General features: G+C 39.9%; 1 protein-coding gene across 1 annotated transcript in view; it reads left to right on the top strand.

The window, feature by feature from the left end:
- IKZF3 (IKAROS family zinc finger 3) overlaps positions 1-24903 on the top strand; it is an 87890-nt gene that overhangs the window by 7036 nt on the left and 55951 nt on the right. Inside the window, exons 2-3 of the mRNA XM_066263722.1 lie at positions 18021-18074; positions 20143-20244. Coding sequence (XP_066119819.1) covers positions 18021-18074; positions 20143-20244 — 156 coding nt within the window. The remainder of the gene's footprint in view (positions 1-18020; positions 18075-20142; positions 20245-24903) is intronic.

Below are 24903 nucleotides of genomic sequence, written 5' to 3' on the forward strand. Positions count from 1 at the left end.
TTATAAAACAAATTCATAGATACAGAGAACAGATTGATAGTTACCAGAAGGGAAGGAGGTTGGGGTGTGGGCAAAATGGGTGAAGGGGATCTGCTGTGTGGTGATGACGGCAACTAGACTTTTGGTGGTGATCACTTCGTAGGGTATGCAGATGTCAAATTATAAGGTACACCTGAAATTTCTATAATGTTATGTGCCAACTTTTCCTTAGTCACAATACAAATAAAAACAGATATTGTCCTGCTAAGTAGCCTCTGGAAGCCAGTCTTGTCTAAGACTCAGCAAATTCTGTGGAAATTATGACTGTCAGAAATTAAAGCCCGGATCCCTTTGGCTATATAACTTCTTTGTAAGACAGAGTTTCCTAGTTTTAGTTTAGTACTGTGGATGTTATGTTGTACCATGCAGACTTTGTGAAATAATTGGCTCATTGGCCTACAAGAAATATTTGTCTCAAGTAGCATGTGCCAGTGGATTCAAGGAAGCCAGGTGAGAGAGATTGCTTACAACTTGTTATACACCATTGATTCTCCCTCCTCTTGGTTTGTGAATCATTTCAGCAAAAGAATTTATGGACCACTCTAACCAACATTCTTCTGCTTGCCAGTATAAAAACAAAATTTCCCATAATTAATAGGAATATTGTTGTAAGTGGACAAAAATAATTAGAATGAGACCACTTTAATATTTTTTCATGCATTCTAGAAATAAAATTGTGAGCTTGTTTGGTAAACAATAAAATAGTCACTTTACATTCAGGAGTATAATCTGTTGTTTTGACTTTTTGTGAGTGACTCTGAAGGAATACAGCAATACATGGTAATTTGCAAATGTCATGGCTTTTGTAAAGATTTATATAGGACAATGAATAGAAAAGTTCTCCCTCAACTTTGAATTAGTAGGACTGAAAGACTGGAGTACACAACCAAGTATATAGATAGCTTCCACGTTAGCCAAGCCAACAACACCCATGCACAGCTTAATAAATGGAAGTTAGAGGTCCTTAGAGGACCCTACAGTTATCTGTTATAAACATCAATGACCTAATATAATATTTTTTGTCTCAGACTCAAAAAACTAGAAAATTTTTACAAGTAATCTAACTTGGGGATAGAGGCATATTCTCTAGAGGAATGGGGAAGAGTAGGTTAATAATAATAACAATCAATAATATAATAATTAGCCTGACCAGGCGGTGGTGCAGTGGGTAGAACGTCGGACTGGGACACAGAGGACCCAGGTTCAAAACCATGAGGTCACTGACTTGAGCGTGAGCTGACCACTTTGAGCACAGGGTCACTGGCTTGAGCCCAAAGGTCGCTGGCTTGAACAAGGGGTCTTTTGCTCTGCTGGAGCCCCCCGGTCAAGGCACATATGAGAAAGCAATCATTGAACAACTAAGGAGCCGCCACGAAGAATTGATGCTTCTCATCTCTCTCCCTTCCTGTCTGTCTGTCCCTATCTGTTCCTCTGTCTCTCCTTCTCTCTCTGTCTCTGTCACAAAAATAATACTAATAATAAATAAATACTACTGCAAGAATAAACTGTGTTTCACACACAACTGCAAACTTACTTTTGATCATAGTTTATTCTCGTATTAGAATTTATTTATTATTATTGTATTGTTCATTATTATTATTAACCAACCTTTGCCCACCCCTGTATAATAGGACAAATAGTAAGTAAACAAATTGATATTAAAATGAATAGAGTGCTTATAAATCTTATAGCTATTACTCTATACAATGATGCTTGATGATTATATGATGACTCTTTGAGGTATTCCACAGTCAGTCTCATAAGAGTTAGACGAGACATTTAAAAAAAGACAATATTTAATCAGCAGGACTCTCTTTTATACCAAAATCTCATGGGGGACAGATGTAAGTGTGATATTCCACTTGAGGTGGGGAAAGGGGGCAAGAGACCATCGCTAGCCCTATCTAGCTGTTGGACCTTCCTTTCCCTGCCACAAATCAGCAACGTGTCAGCCCTCTGGAGCCCAGGAGTTCCGTCGAACACATCTTGAAAACTACTGGTTCAGACTGTTGCATGTTTTTTTCTTCTGGTAACCTGATACCTAGATTTGCCTCTTTTGATCCATTTTGAGGATTGCTGCCAAAATGATCTTTCTAAAATATCAAGTTACTCCCCTACTCAAAAACCACTTTAAGTATTTCTTAGTTGGGCATTTCAGATAACCCACAACATAGCTTCCATATTCCTTGCCAATGAAATATTCCTTGTCCCTTCGTGTTATCCTGGACTGCTTAGTTTTCCCTGAAAATCCATTGCTTTGTCTAACACCCTGTTTTTCTAGTGCTGTTCAAACTCAACAATCTAAAAATGAGCTCATGGTCTCTCCAACCCAAACCAACTTCTGACTTTTCATTACTGTGTATAGCATCATCATCGTGCCAATTGAAATCCTCACTCATCCATTATGGTTCATCCTAAATGCCATCTCTTATGGGAAGCTGTCCTTCATTCTAAATTGGAATCTTGCCGTGCTCACTTCGGCAGCACATATACTAAATTGGAACCTTGCCTTTTCTGAAAGTAACATATTATGTCTGTCTAATGACTTCTGGAACCTAACTCCATTTTATATATAAAAATAATTTTGCATGGTTTTAATACAATCCAAATTGTCTAAGAATGCAACTACTATATAAATTAAGAAATGATTTTTTGTTTAGTTCAGAGCCAAGATTTTTGCCATTATTGATGCAACTTGTATCCTTCTGCATTTTTAGCTCTTGCATTTATTGTTATTCTACAACTATATCTGGCTACCTTATTATTATGTCTTCTAGAATAGTTGTTCAACACTTACATATTGTAATACACATTATTTTATCATCAATTTCACCTTTATATTACAGTTGGAGCTTTTACAATTTATTTATTTAGTTAGTTAGTTTGCAGTGAAGTGAGAGAGGCAGGGCGGCAGACAGAAAGACTCCCGCATGTGCCCTGACTGGGATCCACTCGGCAAGCCCCCTGTCAGGGCATGCTCTGCCCATCTGGGGCCCCTGCTCCATTGCTCGGCAACCAAGCCATCTCAGTGACTGAGATGAGGCCGTGGAGTGCCCGGGGACAACTTGCTCAAACCATTTAAAACATGACTGCAGGAGGTGACGAGAGAGAGAGAAAGAGAGAGAGAGAGAGAGAGAGAGAGAGAGAGAGAAGGAAAACGGGGAAGGATGGAGAAGCAGATGGTTGCTTCTTCTGTGTGCCCTGACTGGGAACCGAACCTGGGACTTCCACACACCAGCTGACACTCTACTGCTGAGCCAACTGGCCAGGGCAGAGGTTTTTAAAATTAAAAAAAAATTTTTTTAGAGCCTGACCAGTGGTGACATCGTGGATAGAGTGTTGACCTGGAATGCCTAAGTCCCTGGTTTGAAATACCAAGGTTGCCAGCTTGAGCGTGGGCTTATCAGCTTGAGCATGGGGACACCAGCTTGTGCATGGGGTCACCAGCTGGAGCCCAAGGTCACTGACTTGAGCAAGGGGTCATTGGCTTGGCTTGATCCCTCTCCCCGTGGTCTAAGTACATATGAGAAGCAATCAATGAACAACTAAAGTGAAGCAACTACAAATTGATGTTTCTCATCTTTCTCTTCCCTCTCTCCCTTCTTCTCTCTTTCTCTTACCCTCAAAAAAAGAAAGAAAAAATAAATTGTTTAAAAAATTTTTACAGAGAGAGAGAGAAACAGAAACACTCATATGTTGTTCCACTTATTTATGCACTCATTGGTTGATTCTTGTATGTGCCCTGATGGGAGATTGAACCTGCAACCTTGGCGTGTCAGGACAGTGCTCTAACTAAATGAGCTTTCTGGCCAGGACTAGGGCTTTATTTTATTTTATTTTTAAATTTTTCACTTATTGATTTTCAGAGAGAGAGGAAGGGAGACACACACACACACACACACACACAAACAGATATGCTGTTCCACCCATTCATGCTGTCATTGGTTGATTCTTATATGAGCCCTGACCGGGGATGGAACCCGCAACCTCGGCATGTCAGGAAGATGCTTCAAGCAACTGAGTTACCTGGCCAGGGGTGCTAGGGCTTTATTTTTAAGTACTTGTATGTGTGGATAGGTTTTGTTTAATTCACGATGGATAAAAAATGGTATTATAAAGTATGTTTTCTAAAAGGGAAACACTTGGTCTTGGTAAGGTTGAAAACCACTCCAAGTTTACTGCAAGACACCAGTCGCAGCCTAAATGAGATAAGGTGCACGAAAATCACATTGCATTATACTAGACACAAAGTTAGGGTTCAGCAAATGTTCGATTGGTTCATAAATCATGGATAAGATCCTTTGGATCCTTGCTACTCTTAAGTCTATCTGTAGACAAGCATCAGGCAACACTCGGGAATAGTTACAAATGCAGACCCTTAGGCTAGACTTGCTGAATCAGAATCTGCATTTTAACAAAGGTTCCTAAGGAACTCTTACACACTTTATAGCCTGATAAGCATTGCCCACAGTTTGGAAGTATCCATGAAATTTAGCATCACTGTCATGGTACAGTATGGATTAGCAGTGAATCATCTTTATATATGTCTTTAGTATGTATTTTTATTGTTTAAATGATGATTTAAAAAGTTGAATGACAAAAGCTTTGTAACATTTAATTTTGATGTTCTAATATATACAATGTTTATAACACAATATAAGTCAGAAGTCTTCATTTTTTATTCAAAAGTATGTATTGAGTGCCTATTATACGCCATGTATGCACAGATATTGGCAATGCAGTGGTGAACAGGACAGACAGTGCCTTTGCCCTCATGGAATTTATAGTCGGGTAAGAAAAACAAGTAAGCAACAGAAGGAATAATTAAAACTACAGTATGTACTACGAAAGCAGTAAGTAATGAGTGCTGATGTGGAGAATAGTGGTCAGGGTGGGGCAGGGCTGGTGAACCTCTCCTCTTAATGAGAGGTCGGGCTAGAGATAGAGATTTGGTTATCCTCAGCACATCAATGATTCTTAACGCCGTGGTAAGGAATGGTATCACCTAAAGAGGACACGTTGTGAGAAGGGGGCTCAGGATGGAGCCCTGAGAAACATCTTGTTTAGGTAGTGAGGAGGGGGAGGAGGAGACGGCAACAGAGAAAGAGCATCAGGGCAAGACACGAGGAGAATCAGCAGCTCAAGAGAGGAGTGTTCCTTTTTTTTTTTTTTTTTTGTATTTTTCTGAAGCTGGAAACGGGGAGAGACAGTCAGACAGACTCCCGCATGCGCCCATCCGGGATCCACCCGGCACACCCACCAGGGGGCGATGCTCTGCCCCTCCGGGGTGTCACTCTGCCGCGACCAGAGCCACTCCAGCGCCTGGGGCAGAGGCCAAGGAGCCATCCCCAGCACCCAGGCCATCCTTGCTCCAATGGAACCTTGGCTGCGGGAGGGGAAGAGAGAGACAGAGAGGAAGGAGGGGGGGGGGTGGAGAAGTAAATGGACGCTTCTCCTATGTGCCCTGGCCGGGAATCGAACCGGGGTTCCCGGCACACCAGGCCGACACTCTACCGCTGAGCCAACCGGCCAGGGCGAGAGGAGTGTTCCTTGAAGGAGCAGGTGGTCCGCTATATTGAATGTTGCTGAAAAATCGAGTAAGGCATGCACAGAAAGTGTGAGTTGGTTTTGACAACCTTAACAGACTGCTTTTTGTGGAGTGGTGGGGATGGAAACCAAATGGAAGTGGGTAGAGCAGGAATGGGAACAGAGAAAGCGGAAACATTGATACAGACCATTTGTTTCCAGAAGTTTAGCTAGAAGGTAAGAAGCAGAGAAATAAGTGGGGTTAGTACTGGAAAGAAATGTGAATCAAGAGATTTTGTTTGTTTTTGTTTTACGAGGATGAATGACAAACTACCTGTAGCCTACATTTATTGAAAAAAAAAAACAGGAAAAAAAATGCATGACAAAACATCTTTCGATCTCAATTCTCAGGGAAATTTAATTGGGGAATTAGCTATCATTGAAAATATCTTATTTAGTTATCATGTGACATGTAGAAGAATTTCCTAATCATGAGAATTTTAAAGATATTTGGTGTCTTTTCAGTGGATGGTTGGTGTAGATATAGTAATAATAATAAAAAACAACTATGGATGAAACTCAAACTTTTTGAAAAATGGGAAGATACTGCCCTAATTATATTTCTAAGGTTTGGATTTTTAGATATGTGAGAATGTTTGAGTGCTCAATAAATTTTTTTTAAAAAAATTAAGGTCTAACTTATAGAATAAGTGCACTTGTCTTATGTATGCAGCTTGATCTTTTTTTTTTTTTTTTTTTTTTTTTTTTTAAGTGAGAGGAGGGTAGTTAGAGAGACAGATTCCCACATGTGCCCCAACCGGGATCCACACAGCAACTCCCATCTGAGGCCAATGCTCGAATCAACTGAGCCATCCTTAGTGCCCAAGGCCCACACTCAAACCAACCAAGCCACTGGCTACAAGAGGGGAAGAGAGAGAGAGGAGGGGGAGAGGGGAGGGAAGAGAAGCACATGGTTGCTTCTCTTGTGTGCCCTGACTGGGAATTAAATCTGGGACATCTGCAAACTGGACCTATGCTCTATCCTCTGAGCCAGCCAGCCAGGGCCTAGAGCTTGAGTTTTTTAAAAACATTTTTTTAAAAATTGATTTAATGAAAGAGGAACATTGATTTTGTTGTTCCACTTATTTATGCATTCACTGGTTGATTCTTTTATGGGCCCTGACCAGGGATCAAACTTAGAACCTTGACATATCAGGATGATGCTCTAACTCAGTGGTTCTCAAAGTGTGTGCCAGGGCGCACTGGTGCACCCTAGAAGATTTCCAGGCACGCATGTCCTATGGTATTCCAGAGAAATATGTGCCTGTTGGGGACCAAAAAACCAAAACAGGGTTTTGGAGTTTAGATTTTTGGGGGACAGAGGTGTGGGGAAATGGCTGTAAGCTGACAGTCTGCCCAACCCCCCACCTCACTTGTCTGATTAGGTTGCAAAAGGCTGTTAAGCTGTGGTGTTGGATTGTCTACACTACCCCCCATGTTCCCCGGAAAGACTGGAGGCAAGTTTCTTCTATCCTTTGTTTAGAGTAAAGTTAAGATGATATGTATGGTGGGCATTTTCTGTAGTCAACTCAATTAAGAGTAAAAAGAGAGGAATTCTTCAATGTATTGACAAGGAAATGAGAGTTTGCCTTTCAAATATATGCCCAAACATTGAAGAAATCACTAGGACACATCAGGCTCATGTTTCTCATAAACACAAGAATGAAAAAACTTAACACATTCGTGCTGGGACCTGCCGAATTTACTAAATCTTTTTTTTTTTTTTTTTTTTTTTTTTCATTTTTGTATTTTTCTGAAGCTGGAAACGGGGAGAGACAGTCAGACAGACTCCCGCATGCGCCCATCCGGGATCCACCCGGCACGCCCACCAGGGGCGACGCTCTGCCCACCAGGGGGCGATGCTCTGCCCCTCCGGGGCGTCGCTCTGCCGCGACCAGAGCCACTCTAGCGCCTGGGGCAGAGGCCAAGGAGCCATCCCCAGCGCCCGGGCCATCCTTGCTCCAATGGAGCCTTGGCTGCGGGAGGGGAAGAGAGAGACAGAGAGGAAGGAGGGGGGTGGGGGTGGAGAAGCAAATGGGCGCCTCTCCTATGTGCCCTGGCCGGGAATCGAACCCGGGTCCCCCGCATGCCAGGCCGACGCTCTACTGCTGAGCCAACCGGCCAGGGCCCGAATTTACTAAATCTTACTAAGAATGTATCTATATATAAAAAAAGATAACTTTTTTTATTGTATTTTATTTTTACCCCTCTTTTTTATGAATTCTAAAAAGCGTAACTCAAAAAATGTAACATAAAAATGTATTTTAGTGTCAGAATAAATTTAATTTTGTCATATATTTATTTTGTTTAATTACCATAAAGTCATGCTTGGACTTTATATTTTTTCTTTAATATTTGACTTAATTATTATAACATATTTCTCAGAAATTTGTATATAGTGCGCCTACAATTATTTGTAGGATTTTAAATGCGCCCCAACTTCAAAAAGTTTGAGAACCACTGCTCTAACTAAATGAGCTACCCAGCCAGGGCTGTATGTAGCTTGATTAATTTTTACCTATATACACACCTTTTAGATCAAGATATGGAACATTTGCATCACTCCAGAAGGTTCCCTTGTGCCCATTTATAATTAATATACCCCCTTAACCCCAAGTTGACCACTACTTAAACTTACATCACCATAGATCAGTTTTGCTATTCTTGAATTCAGTATAAAGGGAATCAGGCAGTGTGTACTTTTTAAAGTGCCCGGCTTCTTTTTGCTCGACGTACTTTTGAGATCCATCCATATTGTAAAATGTATTAGTAGTTCATTCTCATTTACTGTTGAGCAGTATGACTATAGCACAGTTTCTTTATCCATCCTACTGTTGATGGACATGATTGTTTCCAGTGTTTCTATTATAAACATTCTTATGTGTATCTTTTGGTGGACATATACATTTATTTCTCTTGGGTATAGATGTAGGACTAGCATTTCTGGGTCATTGGGTAGGTGTACATGTAACTTTAATACATACTGCCAAACAGTTTCCAAAGTGGTTGAGCCATTTTATCCTCCCACTAGCAATGTCTGAGAGTCCCGGTTCCACATCTTGCCAACATTTGCTATTGTCAGTCAGTCTTTTTAATTTTAGCCATTTTGGTGGGTCAGCTCATAGTAGGTGCTTCTCATATGTGCCTTCACTGGGCAAGCCCGAAGTTCAGAACTGGTGACCTCAGAATTCCAGGTTTATGCCCCATCCATTGTATGACCACGGGTCAGACTAGAATACTTTATATTAAAAAAAAAGAAAAGAAAAGAAAAGGTGATAAGGTAGAAAGAATTAGAATGATAACATGGTGTCCTTAGAAAGTAGTCCTGCCTGACCAGGTGGTGATGCAGTGGATGGAGCATCGGACTGGGATACAGAGGACCCAGGTTTGAAACCCCAAGGTCACCAACTTGAGCGTGGGTCACTGGCTTGAGTCCAAGGTTTCTGTCTGGTCACTCTGCTGTAGCCCTCCAGTCAAGGCACATATGAGAAAGCAATCAGTGAACAACTAAGGTGCTGCAGCTAAGAACTGATGCTTCTCACCTCTCTTCTTTCCTGTCTTTCTGTCCCTCTCTCTGTCTCTGTCAAAAAAAAAAAAAAAAAAAAAAAAAGGAAAGGAGTCCTGATGTTTCTTAATCTTTACCTTAATCCAAGAAAGAAAGAAAGGAACTATTTCTATTTCATGGTTGGAGGGATTACTCTCATTTTAAGACGTGCTCCTTGTTTTTGTGTCTTCCTGTCCCCCTCAATCATAGTCATAAGAGGTATTTAAAATTAATTGAGTCCAAAATCTCTTCTATTTCTGATCTTCTAAGACCAATAATCTATATAGAAAAGTATAAATACTTTAAAACATTAATTAAATATTTTGAAACAAAGGTGAAACTCAAGAAACTAATCCTGTTGGGGTAGTGAACACATAATACAATATCCAGATGATGTATTATAGAATTACCCTGAAACCTGTATAATTTTATTAACCAATGTTACCCCCCAAAATTCAGTAAAATAAGAAACTAATCCTGCTTCTCTCCTTAATGTGTCATTGACATCGCACCCTTGGACAATTAAGTGACTACATTTTTTTGTCATTCTTTCTGTCTTGAATTGTCTATAAAATGGGGAAAATAGTACATGTCATTACACCTGTTTATCTTCCAGAGATTCTGTGAGATAGTATGAGACCTTATTTGCACTACTGGGTTGAGTGCTTGATGCCTTTTTTTTGGAGGACCATAAGCAAACAAAACCAGTTTCAGAAGAAAGCTCTCACCATAGTTAGGGAACTGAGTGGTAGCATCTGAGTAGTAACTTATCTTGTATGTTCCCAGAAAACTGAACTCGGACCTAAAATGGATATTTCAGGAAATTTGAGTTCAGCTACATTTAAGGAGAAACTTTTTTTTAACCATTAGAGTTCTTCTGAAATGGAAAGGACTAAGTTCTATATTATTGGCAATGTCTAAGCAGAGGCTGTACAACACAGTTAAGGAGCTATGGGAGGACACTCAGACATCAGGTGGCAGAAGAAGGTTACTTAAGCTAGTTAAGACATCCATTCCATTCCTAATATTCTAATTTCATCATATGTTATAGGGATCACTTTTCATTATACAGAACAGTTCTTGTGATGCTAAGATTCCAGTAATTGATTATACATAGTATAATGTAGTGATAAAATGAAATAGTGAAGGACCTTTCAGAAATAGTAGCTAAAATTTCTGTTCCAAGTGTTAACATTGCAATTGTGAGTATATTTTTGTAGTGAGTGATTCAGGTTCCAAAACTTTTGCTTAAAAAGTAAAAGTGGACATTTTAGATGAAAGAAATGGTTTAAAAATTTTTTATTTATTATTTTAGTGAGAGAGGAAGTGGCAGAGAGAGAGAGAAAAAAAAAGAGATAGGAACACCAATCTGCTCCTGCATGTGCCCTGATGGGGGGTCAAACCTGCAACCTCTGTGCTTCAAGGCGATGCCCCAACCAACTGAACTATCCAGTCAGGGCAGAAAGAAACTCTCTTTTTTTAAGAGGCATGGGGATAGGGGAGTCAGTTTACTGTTATGAAGATAGAAAGGAATGCCAGTGTTCAGAGACAACCAGCAGAGACAACATTCCTGCAGGGCCGCCTGCAGTTGGCAAAGTCAGTGTAGGAGACTTTCTGAGATTTGGCTTTGCTGTCCTTTTGCAACTATACTTCCTACTGGGAAAACAGAACAGCCAGTGGACATCTAATCTGTGAAACAAAGTATAATTTTGTTAGCTGGTATTCTCAATGGAATAATAATTACTTACTAGTATCAAAATGAAGGCAAGTTTATAACCATTCAAGTTAAAAATATGGTTACAACTTTTGTTACTAATGTAAATATTTGGTTTTGTGCCTAGACAGTTTATATTAAAGCAAAGAGGTAAAAATATTTACATGTGAATTTTGATGAAATCTTAATTAACCAGACTCCTGCCATTTCCAAGTTTGAATTTTATTTGTAATCTACTCCCTTTAATTCTGCAGAACACAAAAGGCTAGAGTCTCTGGGAAAAATATTGGTAGCATAACAAAAATTCTAGTGACATTTCTTTAAATGGCATCTTTGTCAATGAAAAGAGAATCTGGAGGAATAAAACCAAATTTGAAATTGTCGTCTCTCAGTGAGGATGTAACGGAGGCTTGTTTTTACTACTGGTAGAAAACAATTTAAGATTACTAGTAAAATTTGGAATTTCTGAAGTGCTTTGGAAAGCCACAAAAGAACCTGTCTTTAACGTTTACAGTCCAATATATTTGTCAGCTGTCTCAGTAATAGAAGAATTATTCCTTTTCAAGATTTGTTATTTAAGAGGTAAAACACTGGTGATTTAATTCAACCTTAAAAAATATTAGGAAATGGTATTTAATTGTGGGAAGGGCAGGAGGGCATTTGACATGAATGAGTACGAACTAGGGTTTTCTGCAAGTTCATAATTTTGTCTTTTATTTTTTTTCATAATTTTGTCTTTTAAATGAGATAAGAAAAATTGTTTTATCTAGTGATACCAAAAAATCCTAATGGAAACATGATGCCATATATATATTTGTACACATACATATAAGTACATTTAAAAATATTTTGTCTGGATGTTTGGCATCAGGTGGTGGGTATTTTCCCTCTGAAAAGTCACATTCATTTTTCAATCAGTCATGTTTGTAAAATACTTTGTATGAAAGGTGCTGGCTAGGTGCTTTATAGTTTTGATGACTGTGTTAATAGAAATCACAACTTTCCCTGGAATTCTAGTTATAAGAAATTTGTAAATATTGATAGAAGATGGTCATTGTTAAGCTGTTTTCTAGTATAATATCTTTACATTTTTGGTTGGTATTTAATTTTTTACATGGTTTGATTTACCTTTTTCTTTTCTTTTCCTGATCCAGAGTTTTCATGTTTGTTTTAAAGTGATAGCTTTGCAGTGGCATCCCAAGCGGCAGTGAGATATTCTACAGTCTAAAACAGTGATGTTTGGTAGGGCTTTCTGAGATGATCCAAACATTCTTTGTTTTGAGTATCCACTAGCTACATGTTCTTTGAGTACTTGAAATGTGGCCGATGCGATTGAGAAACTACATCTAAAATTTTAATTAATTTAAATTTAAACTTAAAAAACCACAAGTGCCTAATGACTACTCTGTTAGGCAGTACAGTACAGTATTAGTATTAGATTAGTATTAGTAACAGATCTAGAGCAGAGCTTGGCAAACTTTTTCTGTAAAGGACCAGATACTGAAAGTTTGAGGCTTTTTAAGTCATATGGTCCTTGTTGCAACTATTCAGCTTTGCCATTGGCGTCTGAGAGCAGCCATGCGCTACACATGGGTGGATAGTTTGGCTGTGTTTCTAATAGACCTTTGTTTATGGACACTGAAACTGAACTTCGTGTGGTTTTAAAGTGGCACAAAACAACATTTTTCTGACTTATTTTTCCCTGACCACTTAAAAACTTAAAAACTATACTTAGTTCACAGGCCACACCAAAACAGGTGGTGAGCTGTCGTTTGCAGAACCTTGATCTAGAGTGTTCGTTAGGATCAGTGGTAGAAATGTAAAAGTTCACGTGTGCATTTAACAAATATTTACTGTGCCCATCATGAATGGGCACTATTTTGGGAGCTAAAGGTACAGCAAAGTAGCAATAAAAAGTACAGATAACATCTCTGTTCTCACGAACCTTAAATTCTGGTGGGGGAACACAGGTAAAAAGAAAAATGACCAAAAATATGTCAGGTGGGTGACAATGAAGAAATAGTGTGAAGAAAAATAAAACAAATGAGACAATGACAGAAGTAAGAGAAAATGACAATGGAGGGTGACATTTTATTAGGGTGGTTAGGTAAAGCTTGTTTGAGAAGGTGACTTTTGAGCACACACCTGAATGAAGAAAGGAAGTGGGCCAGGTAGCTAGCCGGGGGAAGAACATTCTGTTAAGAGGGAAAGGCAAATGCAGAGGTCCTGAGGCAAGAGCGTGCTCTACCTAGAAAAGTAATAGGAGAGATGTAGACAATTGATGATAGTTATTTTTTCAACAAAATTAACCCATTTTACAATTCTTCTGTCATCTGTGCCAGATATGTAAAACATCAGTACAGGAAATTATATCTCTGCCAAAAGCAATATACAAACCCTTCCTTAGCTTTCTAGAGCATTCTTTTGGAAAATATTTTAAAGCTATGTTGACAGCCAACACATTAAAAGACCCCAGTAGATCCCATCAAATGGAAACTTTTTGAGGGTTGTATTATTATTTTTGTTGGACTGAAGTAGAATAAATTATAAAATGGTCCATTAAAAACTGAAAAGTTTTTGCTACACTTAGAAATATTTAACAGGTTTCTGGTCTTTAGTTGGGAATTCCTTAACCATCTATCCGCTACTGGGATTCATGTTTTTATAAAGACCTTAAGTTCAGCGAGAAGAAATGTACTTCAATCTATTTTGCCCTTGTGTTTTAAGTATCTTTTAGTACCTGAGAAGGACATCCATGTAACCTGATTATAGATGGGGGTTTTAATGTCTCCTTTGAATTCTGAATACTAAGGTAGTTGGACTCTCCTCTTAGAAACTGTACTTAGTTACTTCTGGTGTCATTTACAGCACAGAAAGATCTCTTGAAAAACTACGGAGCAGTATTTAAATGTTGTTGTCATTGTTCAGGGAACTAGGACCTTTTTCCTTTTGGTCATCAAATCAAAAGCAGTCTTGCTCTATAGTAACTAGAAGATGTTTTCACATGAAGGTTGATCATGTGAAACCTTTGAACTAGGTTTCTTTCTTTTTTTCTGTTACGAAATCCCTTTAGTATGCAATTAAAGGTTTCACAGGTAGCTTTTCTTTTAACTTAAAAAACAACAACAACACTATCAAACTTACAGAAAAGTTGCAATATAGTACAAAAAAACCACTATTTTTTCCGGAAATTTTGAGAGTAAGTTGCTGACATGATACTCTGTCACTCTTGAATACTTTAGTGGGCATATTCTACCCTCTCCTACAAAACAACCATCAAAACCAGGAAATTCACATTGATACGTTACTACCACTTGATCCTTGGGGCCCCGTTCACATTTCTCCAACTGTTTCTCTAATGTCCTTAACTGCAGAAGGATTCAGCTCAAAATCACATTTTATATTTAATTGTCATAACTCTTCGCTCTCCTTCAGTCTGGAACAGTTCCTCAGTCTTTCATGACCTTGACACTTTGGAGGATTCTAAGCCAGTTATTCTGTAAATTGTTCCCCAGTTAGAGTTTCTTTGTTTTCTCATGGTTTGATTCATGATACACATATTTGGCAGGACTATCCCAGAAGTGATGGTGTGTCCTTTTCATGATCAGATGGCACATAATTTTCATTTGTCCCACTACTGATGGTGATCTCTTTGCTCAGTTACAGTGGTGTTTGCTGGTTCTCCATTCTATAATTACTTTTTTCATCTTTGTAATAAGTATTTTGGGGTGAAGTCCTTGGAAACTATATAAATATTCTAGTTGTCCTCAGACTTTGAATTTATTCATTTATTAATGTCAATATGGACTCATGAATTTCTGTTTCAATGGGTTACAATCCAATACTGTTACTATTATTTTGATTCTCCGTTGTCCCAGATTTGGCCACTGGAAACCCCTTCACGATGATTTCTGTGTCATTTTAACATCTCTTCTCTAGTCTGTGAGTGCTTCCTTGCTTTCTGACTCACAAAATGTTCCAGACTCATCTTGTACTTTCCCTACCCCAACAGTGAAATCAGCCGTTTTTCCAGTGAACCTGCTTTATTTAAGTGGAGAATGATATTTAGAAGTTAGTATCTGGATGCTAGAAGCGGTTGTGTGTCCCTGCTCCCAGCTGGTCTCAGTGGACAGGGCTAGGGACTATCTATATGTACATATACTCACATATACACACATTTATACCTATATTTTATATCTATTTATGTATAGCAGAATACATATGTTTACACCAGTACCTCCATTTCCAAAACAGTACCACACATTTTCATATGTGTAACTCCTCTGACAGAAGAAAACCTGGCTCTCATTATCTTTATTATTGATCTTATTTGATCAATCCTCTTTTATACAACCAAGCACCCATTGACACAACCATGTCCTCCTCGGTGCAGATGCTCTGCCTGCTTCATTTTGGTCCCGGCATTCTGGACCATAGTCACTGTTCTGAGTGGACACACTTCTCAACTGCTTGGGCTCTGCCATGCAAAGCTGCCTCTAGTAGTTGGATAGCCTCTTCAAGCCACCCAAGTTCTGACACTTTACATTGAGCTACACCCATGCATAGAAGCTTTTTTCACTCCATTTTGGTTCCCTGGTGCCAGCCCCCACTGTCCCATGTGTGGGTGTCTTACTCACCCTGCTTAGGCTCTGAAACTCCACACCAAACCACCTCTATGCATAGATGTCTTCTTCACTAGACTCATGCTCTGACTCCTCATGCTAATTTGTCCCTTAGCTTGGATTCCCCCTTCATCCCTCTCAGACTCCAATACTCCAGCGTAGACAGCTCTCTCGCCTGCATGCTCTCCTTTCTCGGCTCAGGCTCTCTCTGACTCTCTGTGCTGCCTGCCCTGCAGGTGGAATTCTTCCTCACCTCATTCAGACTGCGCACCCCACTCAGGCACGTCTTCAGGATGGTCTGTCTCCAGCAGGCTGCCCAACACCGCCCCCATTCCTTGCATGGGCACTCTTCTCACCTATCTTGGGTCTTGACACCCCTGCTAAGCCACCTTTTTGCTTATTTTTAAAATATGGATATTTTTCCTGCCTTTATGTTTTGCTGCTAACATCTAATGTTGATGTGTTAATATTTTAAAATTAAGATAGCATAGAAGTAAAAATCAATGGAAAATAAAAAATCTTAAGAAAGGCCCTGGCCGGTTGGCTCAGCGGTAGAGCGTCGGCCTAGCGTGTGGGGGACCTGGGTTCAATTCCCAGCCAGGGCACATAGGAGAAGCGCCCATTTGCTTCTCCACCCCCTCCCTCCTTCCTCTCTGTCTCTCTCTTCCCCTCCCGCAGCCAAGGCTCCATTGAAGCAAAGATTACCCAGGCGCTGGGGATGGCTCCTTGGCCTCTGCCCTAGGCGCTAGAGTGGCTCTGGTCGCGGCAGAGCGACCCCCCGGAGGGGCATAGCATCGCCTCCTGGTGGGCAGAGCGTCGCCCCTGGTGGGCGTGCCGGGTGGATCCCGGTCGGGCGCATGCGGGAGTCTGTCTGACTGTCTCTCCCCGTTTCCAGCTTCAGAAAAATACAAAAAAAAAAAAATCTTAAGAAAAAGTAAAATAAAGAAAAATCCCCTGTACTCTTCAAAGGAACATAACAGAATCCATAAATTCTGCAACAGCATTTACAATGCACAGGGTATTATCCAAAATTATTAAGTCATATGAAGAAGGAAAATGTATCCACACTAAGGAGAAAAGAAAATCAGTGGTGAATGACCTCAAGATAACATAGATATTGGAATTGCAAGACAAGGATCTTAAACTGCTATAATAATTATACTCAAAAATGTAAAAGAATATATGCTTGTAATGAATTAACAAATAGGAAATCTCAGAATAAAAAACTATAAAAAATGGAAAGTTCTAGAACTAAAAATTATATGAAAAAGAAAGTTCATTGGACAAGTTTAACAACTTAAGACGACAGAAGAAAGTAAGTGGATTTAAAGATGTATCATTGGAAGGATTCAATCTGAACAGCAGAGAGGAAAAAAGATTGAGGGGAGAAAGAACAGAGATTCAGGCAACTGTGGGAAAATATGAAAAAGTATAACGTACATATGTTATTGAAGTCTTAAAAAGAAAGGAGCAAGAGAATGTAGGAAAATCTTTTTTGAAGAAATAGTGGCTGTGCTGGTGGGGGAGAGGTGGAGGAGAGTACAAATGGTTATGGACCAAGACTTGACCTGGGAGCTGAACACAAAATACAGTGTACAGAGATGTGTTGTAGAATTGGGCACCTGAAACCTGTGTAATTATTCTGTCACCCCAATAGAATTCAATAAAAAAGAAATAATGGCTGAAAATTTCTCAAGTTTGGTGAAAAACATAATTTTACAAATAAGAAGTTCAATGAAACCAAGCAGAATAAAATCACACCTAGGCATATCGTAGTCAAACTGTTAAAAACCAAAGGTAAAAAGAAAATTTCAAAAGCATTCAAAGAAAAAGAATAATATATGAATATTATTGATAACTTATTAGAAACCGTAGAGAGTAGAAAATAGTAAAATGCCATTTTTTTAAGTGCTAGAAGAAAAATGTCAACCCAGAATTGTATATCAAGTAAAAATTTTTTTCTTTTATGCATTCATTGGTTAATTTTTGTATGTTCCCTGATCGGGGATCAAACCTGCAACCTTGGAGTTTTGGGACAATGCTCTAAACAACTGATCTACCCTGCCTGGACAAGTAAAAGTATTTTTTTAATTGGAGGCAAAATAAAGCTATTTCTCAATAATGAACACTGAGTTGGCACTTACACAGTTGCACTACTAAACATGTTAGAGGAAGTTCTTTAGACTGACGAGTAATGATATCAGGTGGGACCTCAGATGTTCATTAAAAAAAAAACCCCAAAAAACAACCAAAAGCACCAGAAATATTAAGTATGTGGGTAAATTCAAAGTACTAATTTTTTTTAATCTCTTTAAAACACAATTGCTGTATAACTAATACCTTTTACTCTCTCCAAGGCACTTTTTAGGGAGGAGTGAGAGAAAGAATAGTCCCACTCTGAAGAGGAAGTCTGCTAAAGCTCTCAAAATGGCATTCCCATTAAGTTTAGGACCCTCAAAACTGAAAAAAAAAATTACTCTAAGCAGCTAATATTTTATAATCTTTTTCTTTTCAGATATAAAACCAAATGTGGAACTGAAAAGCCCTCAGGAGCAGTCTGTGCCCACAGGTAACATTAGGTCTTTCCTGTCTAGAGATACAACTTTACTGAAATTACTAAAGAAAGAGGAACATTTTGATTACCATAAAAAATGCCATGGAAATATGCTGGGGAAGAAAAATGTGGTTGTCTCTTCTTGATACAAAGATAACTCTCCATTTAGATCATATACGTTCTTTGGTATCATAGGGCCAAACCATACCCCATCTAATGTTAATCACTGTTTTGTTTTGTTTTATTTTTCCCACTGATTGGTTTGAATAAAGATAGTTTTTGTTGAGGTTTGAGACCCCAAGGTCGCCAGCTTGAGCGCGGGCTCATCTGGTTTGATTGAGCAAGGCTCACCAGCTTGGACCCAAGGTCGCTGGCTCGAGCAAGGAATCACTTGGTCTGCTGAAGGCCTGCGGTCAAGGCACATATGAGAAATCAATCAATGAACAACTAAGTAGCCACAACGAAGAATTAATGTTTCTTATCTCTCTCCCTTCCTGTCTCTCTGTCCCTGTCTGTCCCTTTCTCTGACTCTCTCTGTCTCTGCAACACACACACACAAAAAGATAGTTTTTGTTTAATTAAATATAGTAGCTTGTATTTGAACAATTTGTGCTTTTCACTGGTGATCAGCAAACTTTTTAAATAAAGGGTCATATAGTAACTATTTCAACTTTGTGGGCCACCTAATGGCCTCTACTGCATGTACCTCTTTATATTTTTTACAACCCTTTAAAAATGTAAAAACCATTGTACCCCCTGGGTCCATACATAGGCCATGGTTACATTTAGCCCCTAGGCCATAGTTTGCTGACCCCGGCTTCAGAATAAACTATAAACATTTAAAATAAAAATAATTGTATTCTCCATTGATTAACTCACTTTTTTAAAATCAAAGTTTATGTTGTATTACAAAATTTATCACTTCAGAAACTTTACCTATTTATAGATCAAAACATGAGTCCTTGGTAAGCACGTTTTCAGGACCTCTTAGGCATGGATTTTATGAAATATGGTTCCATTTTGCTGCTGCATTCCGGCAAAGTCCTGCTCCATGTGCTGGGTCGTGGCTGCCACTGTAAGGAACGCCACTGTAGTTTCTGGTTACCTCTCCCACCTCAGTCCAGTTTAAACGTCACAGGACGCAATGTCTTTGACTATGTGTTACATGTAAATACTGAATAGTGGGGAGGAGTTTGATAGAATGTGGTTAACTTTTCACTTCTTTTGTTATCATCTTTTTGTTAAACTACCATGCTTACCTGTGAAATAATCCCAGCTATATTATTCCTTTTTTCTTCTAATATTGTCAATATTTATTGTGCAGAATTATATTTCCATGAAACTTGATGTTTGAGAAGTTTGCTGTTTATTTAAGCATGCTTTTATTATTGTCTGCTCCCACTCACACATGAACCCCCATAACGCTTTGTATTTCCCTTCATCTTTTGTCCAAGTCTACCTTATAGACATGTATTATCTTTTGTCTGAGTCTTGCATTATAGTTGTGGGCTTGTCTTCTCTGCACCTGCAAAGTATAAGCTCTTTGGGGACAAGAATTATGACTTTTTCGTATATATAGCCTTGTCAGCATTTAGTATGCTTGAAGAAATAAAGAAACTTGAGGACCAATATGTTTTCCACAGAATCACATGTATAATGTGAACAGAAAAGGAAAATGGGAAGCTTACAGGCTTCCTCTAAGGAAAGCATCTGTTCCAAATTGGGTTATGCCAGTATTTTCAGGCTAAGTATTTCTCATTACTTCATATCAATACTTCTTGGTCATAAATAGCAGTAACATCCCACAGGAGAGAGAATTTCTGACCAGAAGTGACCTGAGTGCATTTTAACTCAGATGAAAGAAATATTCAAGAAAATCATATCTAATAGAAAGGTGCATGAATCCTGGCTATGTTTCTAAACCTCAAGAGTTTTCCCATATATCCCACTTGGGGCAGGATACTATCACTAAGGTGGGATATTATCACTAAGTATTTGTTTGAAGCTGAAATGGGAATCTATTTAATACATGTTAAAAAATTTTTTTTAAAGTTGCATTGTTAAAATTCTTTTTATCTCCTAGAAGGTCCAGTGATTTTAAATGACTACAATTTAACCAAACCTCATGAAACAGAAAATGTGGACAGTGCAGAATGCCCAACCAATGAAGATGAAGATATTGGAGGTGAGCCACAGTGTACAGATTAATAACTAATGGTTATAGATGTGGTTGAGATTTAACATGAAGAAGAAATCAGGAACACTCCAAGGAAAACTTGTTTTTGTGGATTGAGTTGGGAGTAATTCAGGTTTATTTTATATTTAATAATTTGCTATAGGATATCAGCAAAATGTGAGAATTTAAGGAGCTTATTCAGTGTTCAGTTATACTGATTTTATTTTTTTAATGTTTCTTTTTACTCTTTTTTCATAATAAGAATAATGACACATATTTGTTATAGAAAGGTTTGTTTGGGGTGTTTTCCGACACCAACAACCAATTCTCCAATCCCTCAGACACCAGCTGGGCATCCAGCAATTCAATTCTCATACTAACTCCCAGAGTTCATGCTGAATCCACAGGTTAAGGAATCAGTTTCACAAGCCTGCCCTCACTTCAGACACCTGTTGGAAGTACCTGGTCCCCAGGCTACCTGCCCTTCTTCCAGCTTGGCTACAAATTCAGGGTCTTCCACAAGCCTCCCTCAGGTTTGATCATTTGCTAGAAAGACTCACAGAACTTTGGATAGCATTTTACTCACTATTGCCAGTTTGTTTTAAAGGATACAACTCAGGAACAGCCAAATGGGAGAGATGCATAGAGCAGGGTGTGGTGTGGGAGGACTTTCCGTGCCCCCCTCCCCCGGGCATACCTCGCTCCCAGCACTTGTATGTGTTCACCAACCCAGAAGCTCTCTGAACCTCATCGTTCAAACATTTTTATAGAGCTCAATCTACAGTCTTTTCTCCCCTTCCTGGGGGTTGGTGGGTGGGGCTAACAGTTGCCACCCTCTAATCACTTGGCCTTTCTGGTGACCAACCCATCCTGAGGCAATTTAGGGTCCCCACCGTCATTCACCTCAGTAACATAAACTCAGGTATCATTGAAAGGGGCTTGTTGTGAATAACAAAATACAATCCTATCACTCAGGAGATTCCAAGGTTTTTAGGAACTCTGCGCCAGGAATCTAAGACCAAGACCAAATATATCTTTGTATTCTACCACAGGCCACCTTCTGGTCTTTGACCGTAAGGGTTTTATAGCAATAGGATCGTAAACATCAAGAGATATTGGTATGGGGGAGGAAGGAACTTTTGTCTAGTCTTCAGGATTCTTTCAGCTGGTCTAATTAAATCCACATGAGGCATAATAACAGGAGAAAAGTGATGAAATTGAATTACATACATATGTATGGGCACCCCTCATGCATGAGAAAGTCAGAGACCCTACGTATATGAGAGGTTCAGAGACAGGAAGGGAAAATGAGGTATATATGACATTCTGAGTTAAGGATGAGGTAAGGCACCTTAGGGCTTCCGAGGGTCTCAAACAACCAATGTTTCAGTTGTTTGTTCCAATTCTCTACGAAAACATTATTATGAGGAGGCTGTCTCTGTGTCTGTTGTTTGACATTATGGGCTGTAAAGTGTATGCGTTGGTCTGAAGAAATGCAAGTTGGCCATTCCAATTGGTGCATTTTCTTCTGTTCTGGTCCTTTTTTAGTACTCTGACCCTGTGCGTTTGCCACCAGGTAAGCAAAATCTAGACCAGAGTTAATGTCTATTTTATCAAAAACCATTTGTAGCCCTTCTGTGGCTCCTGACATTGCTTCAGTATAATCCACTTGTCAGCTGTGAGTGGGGCCTTCCCCCTGGGGAGTCTTACTCATAGACATCTGCAGCCCTGTATCTCTTGTTAACAGATAGAGCAGTTCTTATTGGCATTCTGAGCCTCAGAGGATGAAAAAGAATATGTCCAGATTCACCCCTCTGCATTGCTGCGGTTCCCAAATGTCTACTCATTGCATGGACCCAGTCAAATACATCACAATATTCACTCATTGGTTCCAGTCACCTTCCAAACCTGGAAGGGGTTTTTTCTTATGGGTACCGACATGTTCTTTAATACACCCTCAATTCCCATAGTGATTTCCATAGGGCAGTGCCACATTTGACATCCTTTAATAGACCAGATTTCCTTTGTCCTTCTGCATATCCATATGACCAGGACATTGGCTATGACCCATGAGTTGTGTTAGAACCATAACAGTCTTTTATCATTGTTCAACTCTTCCATCACTGCTAAGAAAACAGCATGTAACTCATCTCACTAAGCTGATTTGTTTTTACCTTCTTCAATCAGAGTGATAGGCTTCCAAACAGGACATTGTCCATTCACCTTGGCGCTGCCATCCATAACCAACCAGCTGTTATTTGTCAGTCAAGAGCTGTTTAGAGGGCACTGTCCAAGTGATGATGCAATCTGGCAGCTCTTCACACAGGTCCAAGTCGACTGTAAAAGAAAAAAGACTCCCTGCTAATGATCATCTCCTGAATGCAGTCCCCAGGTTGTGTAACCCTGTATAAACCATTTCCATTTTATTATGGAACTGTTCTAGGCACTCTCTTCCCCCATAGAGCATTTTTTTCTTTTTCTTTGTTTTTACTATTATTTTAAGTGAGAGACAGGGAGGCAGACACTGGCATGTACTCCAACTGGGATCCACCCAGCAAGCCCCCTACCATGGGATGCTCTGCCCATCTGGGGCCACTGCTCTGTTGCTCAGCAACTGAGCTATTTTAGCACTCAAGGTGAGGCCGTGGAGCCATCCTCAGTGCCCAGGGCCAACTTGCTTGAACTACTCAAGCCATGGCTGTGGGAGGGGAAGAGAGAAATAGAGAGAGAAAGAGTAGAAGGGAGGGGGAGGGGTGGAGAAGAAGATGGTTGCTTCTCCTGTGTGTCTTGACCAGGAATCGAACCTGGGGCTTCCACATGCCAGGCTGACACTCTATCGCTGAGCCAATTGGCCAGGCCGGAGCATTTTTTCTGACATCATCTAAGATATCATAGGTAGTTCAGACATTAAGATTGCTTTTGTCATTTAATCATGGAGGCAGTTTCGATTAATGTCCAATAGCAGGCTAATACTCACCCCTGACATGAAAATTCTCTAGTCTAAAGTCCCAACAGTCATTGTTGGAAAGCACTTGCCTAATCTGTGACCATCTACAGATTTTTACCTTACTGAAACGAGTCCCTTAACTCTCTCCCTCTCTTTTGCCCCCTTGTTTTGGCCCTATCAATGTTTACTTTATCCACCTTATTCACTTTTTTTTTAAGTGACAGAAGGGGAGATAGACAGACTCCTCCATGCACCTTGACCAGGATCCACCCGGCAACCCCAGTCTGGGGCCAGTGCTCAAATCAACTGAGCTATCCTCAGCACCTAAGGACGATGCTCGAACCAGTCAAGCCACTGGCTGCAAGAGGGGAAGAGACAGAAGAGGGAGAAGGAGGGGAAGAGAAGCAGATGGTCATTTCTCTTGTGTGCCCTGACCAGGGATCAAACCAGAGACGTCCACATGCAGGGTCAACGCTCTATCCAATGAACCAACTGGCCAGGGCTCACCTTATTTCTTAATAATAACCATTTACAATTTTCAGCCTTGCTGGGACAAGGTCCTTGACCCTCCTCATTCTCTTGTTAATTAGTCTAATGTTTTTATTAGCATCTACAAGACCCAAGAGAGGGAAGCTGAGATAGCAAATTCCATAAAGCTTCTGAGAACGTGCTTGGTTCTGCAGCAGTAAGGTAAACGGGGTGCCTTGCGAAAGGGGTCCACCGCTCTGAGTTTTCTTAGAGTCTGTTTATGCCTCTTTAGCGCCCATTTATCACAGAGTCAATCCTTTTAACTATATTTTCTTATTTTCTACATTTTTGATGCTTAACATTTGGGGGCCTTACAGCCCTGGGGAAAGACTGCCCCTCCTGGGGATAACCAGTTCTTAGAGACAGCAAAGGGCTTGGCCGAGGAAGTGCTTTTTTTTCATAAGCAAACCAACCAGTCCAGACCCCCTCAACCCCTACCACCCCATAACCCCCAGCAAACCATCTCTTTATCTAACTCTCGTACACGAAGCTAATGTTTTCCTTGTCTGAAATCCCAGGGAGTCCTTAAAGACCACTCTTTTTTTTTTTTTTAAGATTTTATTTATTGATTTTACAGAGAGAGGAGAGGTGGGGAGTAGTGAGAAGTATCAACTCATAGTTGCTTCACTTTGTTCATTGACTGCTTGTTGTATGTGCCTTGACCCGGCAAGCCCAGGGTTTCAAACCTGCGACCTCAGCATTCCAGATTGATGCTCTGTCCACTGTGCCACCACAGGCCAGGCCCTAGAGACCACTCCTATGTCCCAAAGTCTGGAATTATTCAAACTAACCCATTTAAACTGTTTATCCTAACCTGCCTCACCTTCTCTCAGAAACTCCAGTAAAGGCTCTGGCCCTAGGATTTTCCCTCACTCCTCTTTTCTGCCTTCGGACTGAGAGTGCTGCGTTCCCACATGGCCCTTCATGGCATGTGGCACCCGCTCTCTGGGACCTCTGAGTATAATGACCTTCTTCCCTCCAAGCCTCATTCTCATCACCCCCTGCGGCTGCACTGACTTTACCATATCCTATCCAGCTTGTACATTTTTAGAACATCTTTTTAAAACCACAGCATTTACCATGACCTATGTTACAGGCATATTCAGCGGGTGAGTTTCTATCATAAAGCCAGTTCCATGTGGCTTACAGATGAAGCATATCAGCTGCTTCCTCTGGAGTGTTCCACTTGGCAT

The sequence above is a fragment of the Saccopteryx bilineata genome, chromosome 2 (assembly GCF_036850765.1).
Source record: "Saccopteryx bilineata isolate mSacBil1 chromosome 2, mSacBil1_pri_phased_curated, whole genome shotgun sequence".
NCBI classification, from domain to species: Eukaryota; Metazoa; Chordata; class Mammalia; order Chiroptera; family Emballonuridae; genus Saccopteryx; species Saccopteryx bilineata.